The sequence below is a fragment of the Lynx rufus genome, unplaced genomic scaffold (assembly GCF_022079265.1).
Source record: "Lynx rufus isolate CCGP_SWC_20201006 ecotype Redwood Valley unplaced genomic scaffold, mLynRuf1.p SCAF_2, whole genome shotgun sequence".
NCBI classification, from domain to species: domain Eukaryota; kingdom Metazoa; phylum Chordata; class Mammalia; order Carnivora; family Felidae; genus Lynx; species Lynx rufus.
In genome coordinates, this window is record NW_025814834.1 from 45,080,618 (window position 1) to 45,096,236 (window position 15,619).

At 37.4% G+C, this 15,619-nt stretch overlaps 1 protein-coding gene across 1 annotated transcript in view; it reads right to left on the reverse strand.

The window, feature by feature from the left end:
- The window catches only part of ANKAR (ankyrin and armadillo repeat containing), a 69,006-nt gene that overhangs the window by 28,720 nt on the left and 24,667 nt on the right, over positions 1-15,619 (reverse strand). The window contains exons 7-11 of the mRNA XM_047085110.1: positions 14,179-14,380; positions 11,264-11,472; positions 8,755-8,859; positions 6,052-6,293; positions 1,533-1,701 (exon numbers count right to left, since the gene is read on the reverse strand). Coding sequence (XP_046941066.1) covers positions 1,533-1,701; positions 6,052-6,293; positions 8,755-8,859; positions 11,264-11,472; positions 14,179-14,380 — 927 coding nt within the window. The remainder of the gene's footprint in view (positions 1-1,532; positions 1,702-6,051; positions 6,294-8,754; positions 8,860-11,263; positions 11,473-14,178; positions 14,381-15,619) is intronic.

Consider the following 15,619-nt stretch of genomic DNA (forward strand, 5'->3'; position numbering starts at 1 on the left):
TTGTGCTTTGTTCTAGCATCTGGGGTTGGGAAGATGAAAAAGGATAGGGAAAAAGTAGTCCCTGTATTTAAATTTTAGGTGATAAAACACAAAGAATAAACTAAAGAGTAATTATAAACAAGTAGAAATTTTATGGCTAAAATATGCATAAAAGCTGGCTCTCTTTAATGCTATTCTTTTTTAAATTGAAGTATAATTGACATACCATGTTATATTAGTTGCAGATGTACAACATAGTGCATAGTGATTGGATGATTCTATACATAATCTCTAATGCTATTCTTAAAAATGATAAAGTAGAGCATAGTTACTGATGGAGGGCAAGCTTATGACCTTAGGAATTTGTGATGAAGGGAAAGGACTTTCAAATGATTTCCCTATATGAGAGAGGTTCTTAGAAGATGATAATTCCTTAACTTTGAAGCTCTAAAGTAAAAGAAAGTCTTCTGCAACAACCCCTTTATCCATAACCTTGTATTACATATCAACCAACGTATTTTTTTTCTGTATTTACTCCTAGAGAACTAGACCAGAAAGATGATAAACTAAGCAGGAAGACAAACGGGCAAGCTTGGCAGACAGTCTCTCCTTTGCTGTCCTGTCCGCCACTCCTTTATGGTGTATTCAATAAACTTTTTCTAAAAGAGCTTTTTAAAGTTTATTTATTTTGAGAGAGACAGAGAGAGAGAGAGAGAGAGAGAGAGAGAGAGAGAGCAAGTGGGGAAGTGGCAGAGAGAGAGGGAGAGACAGAATCCCAAGCAGGCTCAGCACTGTCCGCACAGAGCCCCATGTGGGGCTCAAACTCACACACTGCAATTATGACCTGAGCCAAGATCAAGAGTCAAATGCTTAACTAGCTAAGCCACCCAGGCTCCCCAATAAGCTCTATTTCCTTTTAAAAAAAAAAAAGGACAAGCTTTTCCCCAATTTTTTATCCTCTCAAATTTGGGGAAAACCATGGATTTGAAGCTTACCCTGTTATGTGTATGCTCACTGGGATGAGATAATACTTATGGAACCTAAGAGATCATTTGCAGTACCTGCAAGAGTACCTGCAGTACATCATAGCCTGTGATGTTCTTAGAACTGATATGTACTTCAGAGTCTGATAATTAGCTTAAAGACGTGATGACTTTGAATTTTGATACCAATATCTCACAGAAAATGTGAAGTTTTTGTTGTAACTTATAAAACGTTCCAATGATCAATATATGTATTATTCATACAAGGAGTCATCTACTCAAGTCCCTGGGCATATTAACTGCATGATTTTCATTATTTATGCCAGTATTTCCATTTATAGAGAAATCCAGTTAAACTTTTTTTTTTATAAAAACTATACCTTTGAGAGTCAATTCCTTTTATAAATTTGGTGTTTGAATTTGAGTGTTTGAGATGTTTAGTTTATATTATATATGTCTAGATGCACTCTAAGATAACAGGACATGTCTTCATATAAGGCAAGTCCAACCTGTATTTGCTTCACTCAGTATATCCAGCCACTTAAAAATAATATAGAAATTGAGGCTCACCTGAATCTGAACTCAGAAATGTGATAAGATATTGGATGCCTTTATGGTCTCTCACTGCTCTTTGATTTTGTTCATTTCCCATACATAATACCCGTATACAGTTCATTACATTTACTAGCACATTTTCTGTGTTTAACTTCAAGAGACTTATCAGAGCTGGGATTCCATTCTAAAGATAAGGAAACAAAAAATTAATTACAATAGAATTATTTAAGATTTATGCAATCTTTATTTAAAAATGTAAGTCTATAATCTTTCTTGCTATAAATATCTGCTTACATAGGAGAGAATGGTTGCCCATAAACAAATGTCTCTACTGGCATGTCACATCAAATGACAGTTAACTCTGAGCATAAAATAGTCTCCTCTACAGCAAAATAAGTTAAGGCTACAAGTTCACTGTAACATTTAATAAATGTCTAAAAAGTAAAGCAATTGAGTAAGATCAATTCAATACACTGCCAATTTGGAAATATTTGCCATTGTAAACATCGTACTGGTAATTGGTAATTATATTTGTGCAACATAAAATATTTTTAAATATAAATTCCTAATTTTAAATGGAATAAAGGTGGCATTTCTCTCTACTAACAGAAATAATGCAAGAATACTAAGGAAGATAAACAGAAATGTAACCTCATTTTCAATAAAGTTAGGAGACATCTGTAATATTGAGCCACAATAAGTTTGTGTGAATCACCAGCAAGAATTAGAGAGATCTCCCATGGCCACTGTCCATAGGAAATGCTGGCAGACCACGTTGTCTGTGGGGCAGACCTTGACCTTCTGCCCCTTGACCTTGAGGGGCAGAAAAAGGAATACACAATTCCCTGTCTGAAATAATAGGAATGGGTATATACAGGATGGAAGCAGGCTCTTTCCTGGGTCAATTTGGCATAATGTTTCAAAAATGAAGGAAGGCAAGGATTGACAAGGAATCATACTGACAAGATATGTTTGGAAGAAGTAGACTCTCGGTGAGGTAAAAAGGAAGAGATGGACTCCGCATTGTGGAGGAAATAGAATCTTACATTGTGAGGTACTATGCACCAGTCTCTGTTGGCTTAGGGAAAAGTAAAGCTGAAAGAACCCATGCATACAACTCTGTGGCATAAGTCATATGCTTGCTAGCCTAGAACTGGACCCTTTCCCACATATACTTCCTGCAAGTAGCAGGACGAGAAAGAACTTACCTAATTCAAAGATGAGTAATAATCAAAACAGAACTAGAACAGCATCTGTCCAAATATATTTAAGAAAAAAAGCAGAAAAATTTACGACAAATGGTTAATGTTCATCAAAAAATATTTCCACAAAAATAGATGAGATTTTAACTTAAAGTGGTACATTATTATCAATGAAAAAATTAATGAAACAATCACTTCTATAAAACAAGAGTGCACAGGAGATACATCAGAGCTCAGGGAAGATATTTTTGAAATAGGGGAGAAGAAATGAGAGCTGGAAAAGCTCAGGAAAGATGTGGAGAAATATAAAAGCCAAATTGTAATCCACACAAAAATAAACAATGCTGAAAAACATAGCAAGGGGCAAGGACAGGATTAAGGAAAAAAATGAAATAAAATGAAACAATGAGTGGAAAAGGACGAGAGAAAAAATGATAGCTATGTAAGGCAGGAAAAGGTAATATAATATGCAAATAATTAGTGTTCCCAAAGAGAGCTGGTCATTTAATTCAGGCAAATAAATGCAATGGTCAGTATTTGACTTTCACCTTACAATAGCTTTGACACTATTAATCATTCTTTCCTCTTTGAAACACTTTCTTCATTTGGCTGATAGAGATTCTTCAGGTTTCCTCCTACCTTGTTGGCCATTCCTTCTTAGTTTCCTTTGAGGTCCCTCCATATCTTTCAACTTTCCCACAGATTCTGGTGAACTTAACTTTCAAAATATAATACAGAATGTAGGGGCGATTGGGTGGCTCAGTTGGTTGGGCGTCCGACTTTGGCTCAAGTCATGATTTCACAGCTCTTGGGTTCAAGCCCCGCATTGGGATCTGTGCTGACAGCTCAGAGCCTGAAGCCTGCTTCAGATTCTGTGTGTGTGTCTCTCTCTCTCTCTGCCCCTCCCCTGCTCACACTCTGTCTCTCTCTCTCTCTCTCAAAAATAAATAAACATTAAAAAATATATAATACAGAATGTGATCACTTCTCACCATTTTCACTATTATTACCCTGGTTCAAGATACCTTTATCTGTCATCTGGATTACTATAATAGCTTTGAATTAGTCTTGACACATCCACTCTTGCCCACCTATTTTAATAGAGGGTAGATCTAAATCTCTTCATGGAACTTCCCAGAACAAAATCATTCAATGGCTTAACATACTCAGAGCAAAAGCAAGGTGTCTGACAGTTGCCCCCACAACCATGATGTGGCCCACCATTACCCAACCCAGCTGAGCATCTCCTGTATCTCTCCCCTCAGCTACTTTTGGTTTCTTGTTGCTCCTTGAACATACCAGGCACATTCCAACTTCCATTAACTTTGCACTTGTTTCCTCAGCCTAGAATACTCTTTCCAGCAGAAAAACATGACACACTTTCTCATCTACTTTAAGTCTGCACTCAAATGCAAATACTTATTGAAGTATTTTTCACCACGCTCCCCTCTCCCCTTTCTCTGCTTTATTGCCCCCCTTACCACTTATTTTCACCTAACATACATGTTTGTTTTATTTGCTTTGCTCATGGTCTTGCTACTCCCAAGTAGAATACAATTTCCATGAAACTGGGGTTTTATTTGTTTTGTTCACTGTTATAACCCCAACATCTAGAATAGAATCTGCCATCTAATAAACTTACAAAAAGTCCTCGTGTGAATGGACTAAAAGAATATTACAGAAAAAAATAAAGATATGAATTCAGGAAAGCATTCTAAAAATAAAAGAAGATGAATATACATGTTGAAAAGTTATACCAAGTCCCAGGAAATACAGGTAATGAATGTTGACATGTAAATCCTGCACTTTAAAGATAAAAAGAGAAGGAAAACACTGACCACACAATAGATTAAAGTTAAAAAGATAGTAATAACAAATTATGACAGAACTAAGGTTAACCATGTCATGTCAATGAGTATAAATGAGCTCAATACATACACTCAACACAAAGTGAGTGGCAAAGCATAACCTAAATATGCTGATTCAAGGGACACATTTATCCCAATTCTGGGTAATTATTAGATTAACCATAGATTATAAATTCTAAATAAGTAAAGACTAACTCTAGAGGTGAGTCTGGGGTGTCTATATTTCCAATATATTTCCCAAAGATAACAAACCAACCAACAGGAAATGACTCAGAAAAGTTAAAAAGGATGGGCAGAGCCAAATTAAACATGAGAGTGCAAAGGAAACATCACAAACATAATTCTGGACAATATAGAATTCAGGGAAAAAGTATTACACTCGACAAAAAAGGTACATTTTATGATGCTAAATTATTCAATCCATGGTGAAGAAGCATCTACTGAAGAAAACAATAAAAATAATCTTATAAATCTCTCATAAAAGATCTTAAATCAAGCATAAGCAGACACAATATAGTGGGTTTCGTTTGAGGAAATGCAGCATGGCAAAGATTGCTTGGTGTTCACAAAAAATAACTTTCTGGTACAGTTGGACTGCATTTTCCAGCCAGGACAGAAATAGCCAAAGTGGTAGCATTTCTTGTAATACCCTCTCATAAACAAAAAGAAGCAACCACACCCTAGAGCTAAGTAGGCCCTTGCCCTGCCTCCTGTGTTATCTTGGGTGATCATTTCTGTTGAGAAACAGTCCTCCCTGGGCCTCTTGCATTCCTACCCATGTTGGAGCGTATCAAGACTATGCCAGCTCTTTCACCTAGGCCAAGCCTCAGGATTTTTATGTAGCTGGTAACCTTGAAAGGTGTGGTGATAACATTTCCCTTTAGACAAACAACAGGTTTGCTTACTGGTTGCTACCAAAGTGATAGGTTTCTCAGGCTCGAGGTTGTTCAGGTACATCAAAAACCCAATGTGTGGATAGCATCCATTGGGGCCTACTGTGTTGCTTGGGAGAAAGGGAGAGGGGACCCGGATACCTCTGCTGAAGCTCATGTCCTTTGCTGTGCTTGCTCTGGTACTATCTTCCTCTTGTTTACTTTTAGCACTCATGGGATTGTGGCAGGTTTGTTCTTTGCCATCTTCTTTGAGATTGGATTTCTTCCCTGGGAATTTCACCACTGCATAATAAATGGGTATGTACCTTTCTAGCTTCTTTTTTTTTTTATTTTTTTGATGTTTGTTTATTTTTGAGAGACAGAGGGACAGAGCACAGGCAGGGAAGGAGCAGAGAGAGAAGGAGACACAGAACAGAAGCAGGCTGCAGACTCTGAGCTGTCAGCACAGAGCCCGACACAGGGCTGGAACTCACAAACCATGAGATCATGAACTGAGCCAAAGTCAGATGCTTAACCGACTGAGACACCCAGGGAATGTCAGTCAAAACTATATTCTATGAAAAGAACTTACACATGTGGCAATAACATCCTTGTTTTCAAGTTGAGCAATGTCATATAAAATGACAGCACAGCGAGAATGTAGTTCAGGTTCATCAGAAACCAGTAGGTTGTTCAGAGCTGGAATGCCTCCCGCCTCTACTATAGCATGCACTATGTTTGCATGTGTTGAGATATTACTCAATAACCCAACTGTTTTGCACTGTAATTTTATTTTGGAACATTTTAATAGATTAATTAAGGCAGGAATGGTACCTGCAATAAAGAAATCAAGAAAAAGCATGAATTATTTGTAACGATTTATAGTTAATTTATCATAAGATTTAAATAATGGCTGTGGTCATCGCCATATGAACAATTAGCAAATAATTCTATAACATGTTTATAAAATTATAATTTGAAACCATATGAATTCACCTGTCTGTCTTTTCCATAATTCAAGCAGCTCTCATGTTCACACGTCTGATTTTCACACAGCACACAAGCCTATTATTTCATGTTGGTAACGCTAAGCCACCTTGGAACCATGGATTTTCAGCTTCAAATGATAGATGAATAAATTCTTTGAGCCACCACATGATACAGTTCAGTTTTGGATATTTCTTTAAATTTGTGTGGCAGCATTTGTACAATTATTTGAGCATTTTATTATATTTTACCTATAGTTTTTACAAGCAACTGAAAAACAAAAAGTGCTGAATCTAGTAAAAAGCAACCTTAGCTTCATTAATTATAATTGGTTCAAGGATGGAAATCACTGGGCATGGTGAAAAAAGAAAATTGGCTTCAGTCGGATGTTTGTTATATCAGTTCACTGTGAAAGAAAAGAGCACAGGGGCGCCTGGGTGGCGCAGTCGGTTAAGCGTCCGACTTCAGCCAGGTCACGATCTCGCGGTCCGTGAGTTCGAGCCCCGCGTCGGGCTCTGGGCTGACGGCTCAGAGCCTGGAGCCTGTTTCAGATTCTGTGTCTCCCTCTCTCTCTGCCCCTCCCCCGTTCATGCTCTGTCTCTCTCTGTCCCAAAAAAATAAATAAACGTTGAAAAAAAAAATTAAAAAAAAAGAAAAGAAAAGAGCACAATCTGGAGACACAAGAAATGTTGGAAAATATAACCGTATAATCAGGGCTTTATTTATTTATCTACCTGAAATGATACCTCCCTCATGACTTATTTATCTATGGTTTACCTTTTGGACACAGATTTTTGTACATGTTTTTAGGAATACTAAAGGTTAGTTTTAGGGTACTACTTGTAATTTTTTTATTCATTTATTTATTCATTCAACAAATATTTATGGAGCATCTTATGTATGCCCAATATCCACATTAGAGTAGTGGATACCATATTAGACAATGAAGATAGAACGTTTCCATCATTTCAGAAAGTTATATTGGAAAGTGCTATTCTCAAAACAACCAAATGAGGTAGGAATCATTTGATTAACAAGGAAATTAGGGTTATAGAGGGCGAGCAATTAACTTAAATTCTAAATGCAGAGCTAGTGACAAACCCAGGGTTGACACAAAAACTGCTATTTTTTAAAGTTTTTATCTGAATTCCAGTTAGTTAATATACAGTGTAATGTTAGTTTCAGTTGTAAATATAGTGAATGATTTAACACTTCCATACAATACCTGGTGCTCAGCATACACACACACACACACACCCATACACAAAACCCTGCTATTTTTTTAAATGTTTATTTATCTTTGAGAGGCAGAGACAGAGACAGATTGCATTGGGGGAGGAGCAGAGAGAGGGGGAGACACAGAATCTAAAGCAGGATTCAGGCTCTGAGCTGTCAGCACAGAGTCCGATGCGGGGCTCGAACTCACAAACCGTGGGATCATGACCTGAGCTGAAGTCGGACGCTTAACAGACTGAGCCATCCCAGCTGCCCCATTTTAATTTAAAAAATAAATTGTGTAAATACAGAATAAGGATAATTTCTAATTGAAAGTAAATATAAAATGTAGTACAGTAATTTAGTATCATTTTTAAGTTTACAAAGTTTTAGAGAAGTAGAATTTATATCGTTTTTTGATTGTGTGCAGTTTCCACATGAGAAATAAAATATAAGGTTGTCAGAGAAAGACAAATACCATATGATCTCACTTATATGTAGAATCTAAAAAACAAAACAAACAAAAAGTAGAATCAGACCTATAAATACAAGGCCAAACTGATGGTTCCCAGAGGGGAAGGGGGTGGAGACATGGGTAAAATGGGTAAAGGTGTGAGTGAGTGACACAGACTTTCGGTTATGGAATGAATATGTCACAGGAATAAAAGCCACAGCGTAGGGAATATAGTCAATGGTATTGTAATAGCATTGCACAATGACAGATGGTAGCTACATTTGTGGTAAGTATAACATAATGTATAGAGTTGTTGAATCACTATGTTGTACACCTGAAACTAATGTAACACTGTGTGTCAAATATACTCGAATTAAAAATTTTACATGAGGAGGGCACCTTTTGGGATGAGCACTGGGTGTTGTATGGAAACCAATTTGTCAATAAATTTCATATAAAAAAAAATTTTACATATATCGTCAGGTAAAGGTAATAACCTTAGAAAAAAGAAAAATAGAAACTTAAAATCAACTAAAAGGTTTTCTCTACAATTAAAAATAGATTTTAAACCGATTGAATATAATTATAGCTCTACATAAAATAGTGTAAGCAAAAGACAGTAAATGGATTTTACGTCACCTGCATCCAAAATATATTTCCAGTATCCAGCATTTGCTAAGCAAATTACTTCCAAGGACATCACAGCCATCATCCTTCGTTTATAGCTTTCACACTGCAACATTTCTGGCAAGCATTCAACAGAAAAACGCATATTGTAATTTTAGAAGAGGGAATGGAATGATTGATCTGCTTCTGTACAGGCCAAGTGAAGCTGTGAGTTGAGATAATGACTATTACACCAAATGCATTCATTAAATTCCCTCTGTGCATGGCCTTCTGAGGGGTGCTGAACAGGTTGCAAATGCCCATAATCTCTGAGGTTTATAATCTATACAGTTAGTAGAAAAATTCTGAAATGTTTAATACTTGGTCTGAATGACTTGGATTGACTGGTCATATGGTTCAAATTTACTTGGGAAACAGTACACTTCTCTCTTGCCTGAAATCAGTTGTTCAATAAAATTTAAGCGTAAGCTTTCAAGAATGGCAAAGTAAACTACATTATTGTCAATAAAAATTTAGTATCTATTAAAGCATATAGGCAGCTTTATACATTTCCTGAGTATGAAGAAGATAACTTCAAAAAATCCTAAATGCATTTATACTATAAATTCATGTGGAGGTAATGCAAATAAATATATATCCTTCTAAACAACGTCTATTGTACAAGAAGAAACCACATTGAAGTATCCTTTTCTGGTCTCTCTTTACCCTCCGCTTTTCTGAGTTCATCTCTCCAGATATAACCACTTTGGACTTTCAATATACCTCCATATTTCTAAATGCTTATATACACTATGACCATTTGCTCTGTCAATTTTGGACATCATCGACTGACTTCATGTTATGGTAAATGAGAAGTAAGCTCTTCCACCACTGTGCTGCCACCCCTCTCCCTCCCCTTCCCCACATTTATAGTATTTAGTTAAATGAATATTCCATACTTATACTATAATGCCTATGCAGGTATTATTCACAGGTAAGCATTGCAGCGTACTACAGTTTTGTCTCCTTTCTTACTTTTGTCTTTCTTGGGAACCTTATTTTATTCCATCTGCCTAGTTTTCTTTGTACCTGTCGGTAATTCCTCCCACATCCCTTTGGCCCAGGTACACAGTTTCCATTCGGGGACTTCATTTGCTGTCATCTTTGAAATCACCTTTGCTTTTCTCTTGGTGCAGACTCCCAGTTTCCTGTTTGTTGAGGAGAATTCCTGCCTTGGCATCTTTCGGTCTTTCTGGCCTAGCCTGGTGCTCTCAGTCAGAGTCCCTAGTGAGGATTTATGGTGTAAGTCTGAGAGGTCCTCAGATTTCCCACTGTCAGCTTGGGATGATTTGTCCAGTCTGCTAAATTCTAAGACTTGCCTGTTTCCAACATTTTATTGCTAGTTTCTCCTTTCCTGTTTTCTCTTGAATGCTTATTTCCTACTGTTGCTAATGTTATTAGTTAAGCTCCGTGTAATTTTAGTGGGGTTTTGAGGGATAGTAAAATCAGATTTGTGCATTCAATTGGCTTAGAGACCCTTATCCTTATAATATTTCAGGCTAGACCAAAAAAAATCTGGAGCAACATCTCAAGCAAAAATTTTCATAAAACATATATCAATATATGAGGGAAAATGTTGCTGAATCTATGTTTTATTTATTTATTTATTTATTTATCTATCTATCTATTTATTTATTTATTTATTTTAGAGCGTGCACACACACGTATGCAAGCCAGGGTGGGGCAGAGAAAGAGGGAGAGAGAGAATCTTAAGCAGGCTCCACACTCAGCATGGAGCCTGATGTAGGGCCTGATCTCATCACCCTGAGATCATGACCTGAGCCAAAATCAAGGATCTGACACTTAACCAACTGAGCCACCCAGGCGCCCCTGAATCTGTCTTTTAAATTAGGAAGGAATAAATCGGAGGGAGTTTTCTTCACTTTAATTAATTTTCTTCCTCTTTCCTTGTTTTTTGTTTGTTTTAATTTGCTTTTTTGACAGAAAGGAGGATAGATGGACTTTTGGAGGAAGTTGGAAAATAAAAATAAATATAATTGTGTAAAGTACAGTGTGAGTTATTATTCTTTGATTTTAATTTAGAAATAAAAGTGGGGCGCCTGGGTGGCGCAGTCGGTTAAGCGCCCGACTTCAGCCAGGTCACGATCTCGCGATCCGTGAGTTCGAGCCCCGCGTCAGGCTCTGGGCTGACGGCTCAGAGCCTGGAGCCTGTTTCTGATTCTGTGTCTCCCTCTCTCTCTGCCCCTCCCCCGTTCATGCTCTGTCTCTCTCTGTCCCAAAAATAAATAAACATTGAAAAAAAAATTTAAAAAAAAAATTAAAAAAAAAAAGTACTTTTGAACACACAAAATATAGTTCAGTATTATTTGTATTTCTGCTTTTAACTAAACAGTTTTTGATTTTAACTGTTTAAAATATGATGCATGTATTATTTTATTTGCTCTATTTCAGAGTATCAACGATTAAGCTGAATAATAATGAGAACATTTATTTATAAAGAGATTATGTGTTGTGCACTCACCTACCAAAGTTTTCCAAACCGGAAGTTCAGGAATATTTAACTCTATTATATGCTTGAGAACCTCTGTATGAAAGGTTAGCACTGATAAATGAATTATATTGTTTCCTTTAATATCTGTTTTTCTCCAGTTAGCACCAAGAGAAAATAGGTATTGAATAGTGTCCAGTGCTCCTGAAGTGGCAGCAAGCAACAGTGGAGTACACTGATTCCTAAAAATCAAGGAACATATTATGATAATTAAGCACACGTATAGTGTCAAATTTACTTCTTGCGAAGCCATTCACATTGCTGTTGGAGGAAGGCTGATTTATATTGATTTATATCATCACCTTCTCTTCAGTACATGGTATTATTCTATATATTCCACATGTAAATAGATTTGCCTCCCTTGCCTTGGCTGTCCTTAGTATTTGCCCCTACTTTCCCTCCCAACTTAATTATCACACCTTATAATTTGTTTAGAAGTTGATAACGTTCAAAGTTCTTAGAATACACCACCTCATCTAATCCTTACAACTCTATGAGCGAAGGAAACAGCAAGGCAAGTATCATCAGCCCATTGTACACATAGTGAAACTGAGCCCAGGGAGTGTTCCAAGCCACTTCTTTATTCTTCATGTCCAGTTCTCAAATCCCAGCTTCCTCATCATGGCAGAAACTAACAGATTTTCTCAAAAATCCCACTATCTGCTTCTTAGATACTGAAGATCTTTGGTTGGGCACATGACTGTCCAGCCAAATATTACATCTCAGCTTCCTTTATGGATGCCTATTGGCCAATGACTAAGTTTGGCCAACGTGATGTTAGTAGAAGTGACCTGGGCAATTCCCTAAAGAGAAAAGGAATGTGCCACTACTTTGCATTTCTGTTTCTCTTTATGGCTAAAATACAGGCATAACGATGAAAGCAAGAGTAGGCATTTTGAATCAGGATACAGAAGCCACATGTGAAGAAGCAACAAGAGGAAGGTTACATGTGTACCTTGTTTAAACTACAATATTTTGGCATATGTTTGTCACAGTGGCTTTGATTGTATCTTAACAGATCTACTCACTAGCAGTTTGACCTTAAGCAAATTGGGTTATTGTCTTCATCTGTCGAGGAATGAGGATAACAACACTCAGCTCACAGTGTTAGTGTAAGGGATGAATAAGGTGCTTAGCACAGTCTCGATACATAGTTTCCCTCTCATTCTCTTTTCACTGTCACATGCCTACTTTTTATCCTTATACCCATGCCTCTCTCTTTGTGAAGCCCTCTTTCTCTTGCTGCCTGTCCTTGAACTTTCTTTCACCTTTGCCCAGTTAGCCCCAGAACTCTCTCTCTCCTCTATCTCATTTTCCCTGGGTCCTAGAGAAACTCTTGTCTTTTATGAGTAAACATCTCTTCACTTTCTCCCTTTTGTTCTTTAATAAGACTGTTCTATTGCTTTATTTATCCTATTCAGTGGTAGGAATAAAGATTACTTCTACTTTAACACTATCACTCTGATTTTCCTCATGAAAAGCATACTACCCAATAAATTGTATTTCTCTTTTCAGTTCCATATTGCCATTCCCCCTGCCCTGCAGGGTGCTCTTCCAGCATCTTAGCTCCTGAACTGCCTCACCAACATGCCCCTTGGATTGTGACTTTAACATCCATGCTAATTACCATCTGTGTTCTGATCTCTCAGTTCCTTGTCATACCTTCATTTGGGCTCCATATTCATACACACCTGCGTGGTCGCACTCTTCATTAGCTCCACACAGATCCCGACCTCGGTAATTGTCCTCTCTATGAATCCTTTCCTTTTTCCTTATGTTCACAGATAGCTTCTTACTTCCACCTCTGATATCCAATTGTTTGAGCTTTTACAACCCACTAATCATTATGCCGCTCCACTCAAAGACATTGTCACAATATGACTGAGCAGAGCTGATTCGGGTCTCTATATTCCATGGCTCTTTCCAGAGTCTCTTAGAGAAACTATTAGCCAGAGACCATTGTTTCCTGAAAGCTTTCTTTACATACATCTTTGCCCCAAACTAGAGGGAGGATTAATTTCTTCACTTAATCATAATGGCCAGGTTATCTGAAGACCCAGAAATATCTGAATGAAACTATGCCTAAACCATGTTCAGATTCAAAATGATAACTTTGTGTTTCAATTATAACCAAGAATGTACCCTTCAGGAGAAGTTACACCTCCATCTTAAAGTTTGGTCCTCTGCTAAATTATGAAAGAGAATTGCGAAATAGAAGCTAAATTGTGAAATTGTATTTGGGGTGTTTCTCTATTTCAAAGTTATTTTCTTCTTCTTAAAAAAAAAACGTTTTTTTAAGATTTTATTTTTAAGTAATCTCTACACCCAATGTGGAGCTTGAACTCACAACCCCGAGATCAAGAGTCACATGCTCCACCAAATGAGCCAGCCAGGTGCCCCCATAGTTATTTTCTTCTTCTTAATGTGTTTCTCTTCTGTATACCATTAGATGTTTCTCCTGTTATCTGAGGCCTATCCACATTGGTCTGGATAATCTGGTAATCTACAGCCTTTGATAATCTTGTGCTGTTTCCTGGTTGGGTAGATTCCAATTTAGAGCAACTTTTCTCCTCCTTAGTCTCAGGCTTCTTCCAGAGCACTAAGTAATTAACCTGATAAACTGGTCTGTGGAACCAAACCACTAAGAAAAGTTTAGCAAAAACTTCCTAGGGTTTACTTCTTATTCTTTCAGATAGCATGGATAGGTCAATGGCAGTTCTCTCTTTATACATTGTAGAGGTAAGTGGTGGATGAAGAAGATAGGGACCAGAGGGTAAGCCTTACATAGCCTTTCACATGGATCATATCAACCATTCCTTTTACTGTGAGTGTTTGGGGCAAGCCATGAAAGCAGAGGTTTATGTTTTTACAAATGCTTAATAACTTACTCAGCTGTCGCCTCTGCTTCTATCAAACTAGGATCCTTCCTGCAGAGAGCAATGATGATGCCAATATTGTCATAGAAAGCAGCAAAGTGAATCGGCATCCAACCTCTTTTTTCAGAAAGTGTGTAATCAGCTTTGAAACAGAGGAGACAGATGGTTGTTTCCAGTGAGCAAGCCTGTGCAGCCAGGTGTAGAGGTGTTGGACCTAAAATGTATGGACAATTATTTAGGTGGTCAAGATCTAAAATGTCCATCTAAAAACATATCTTTTTGATATCCATCTGTGGAGCTTTTTAGTGCTTATCTAGAGCTTTTATATCATAAAAGATAAGCAAGATAAGCATTAAAAAGTATAATTTTAGGCAATTCTAGATTTCTTTAATTCAGGATGTCTGACCATTAAAAATTAGTACTTCTTTATAAATGAAGAATAAAAAACATTGAAAATATTAAATATTTGAAAAATTCAATGTGTAAAATAGTTTTGTGATATCAAATAAGCGATTTCTTGTTTATTTTCCATTTTACTTAAATGTTTTGTAGTAAGAGGTAAAATCCTTTGAAATTCAAAGAAAAATATGTTCACAAAAGCCCTCCATGTCACTAAATCCAGTGGGTGTTTTTCAATTCTCATCTTACCTCTCAACAGTAAGTTTCTTCCTCTTTAAAATGTTTTTTCCCCCCCTTGGCTTTTGTGATACCATAACCTCCTATTTTTCTCCTACCTCTCTGGCTACTCCTTTAGAGTCTCCTTTGGGACGTTCTCATTATCCCGACGCCTACATGAGCCTTAGGGCTCTGTCTCTGGCCTTTTTATCTTCGCAGTGACTTCATTTACCACCTATAAGTCGGTGACTCCCAGGATTATGTCTCTAGATGTGTTTCTTCTCCAAGCTCCACATCTTTATCTCTAACCTCTTATGAGGTGTCTCCACACACCACGTCAAACTTAACATGTTCTGAATGGAACTCCCCTCCAAACCTGGTCCTCTTTCACTGCTGCCTAAATCAGTGAAGGATATCACTATCCAGCCAGTTCTACAAATCAGACACCTGAAAGACTCCTTAGTGTCTCCTTCTCATTTCATCTCCATAACCAGTCCATTGCCAAGACTAAATATCTCTAGAACTTATCTTTATTGCCACCACCTCCCCACTCCAAGCCGCCCAACTGGTACCCCACCTTGTTCTTGCCCTTCACCAATGCATTATTTCAAAATATAAATCTGATCTTTTTACCTCCTTGCTTAAAACGCTTCAGAGGTTTCAAAACGTCATCGATCATGAATACAGGAAAAGGATCCACTGGTTCCAATTCACCTGAACCAACAGCTACCTCCCTCACCCCAAAACACCCATGACATACACAACTTGTTCTCTTCATCTGGGCCTTCTTCTTCTCTTCAAATGTGGGGTAATCAGCCACACGACCCAGCTTGCCCAG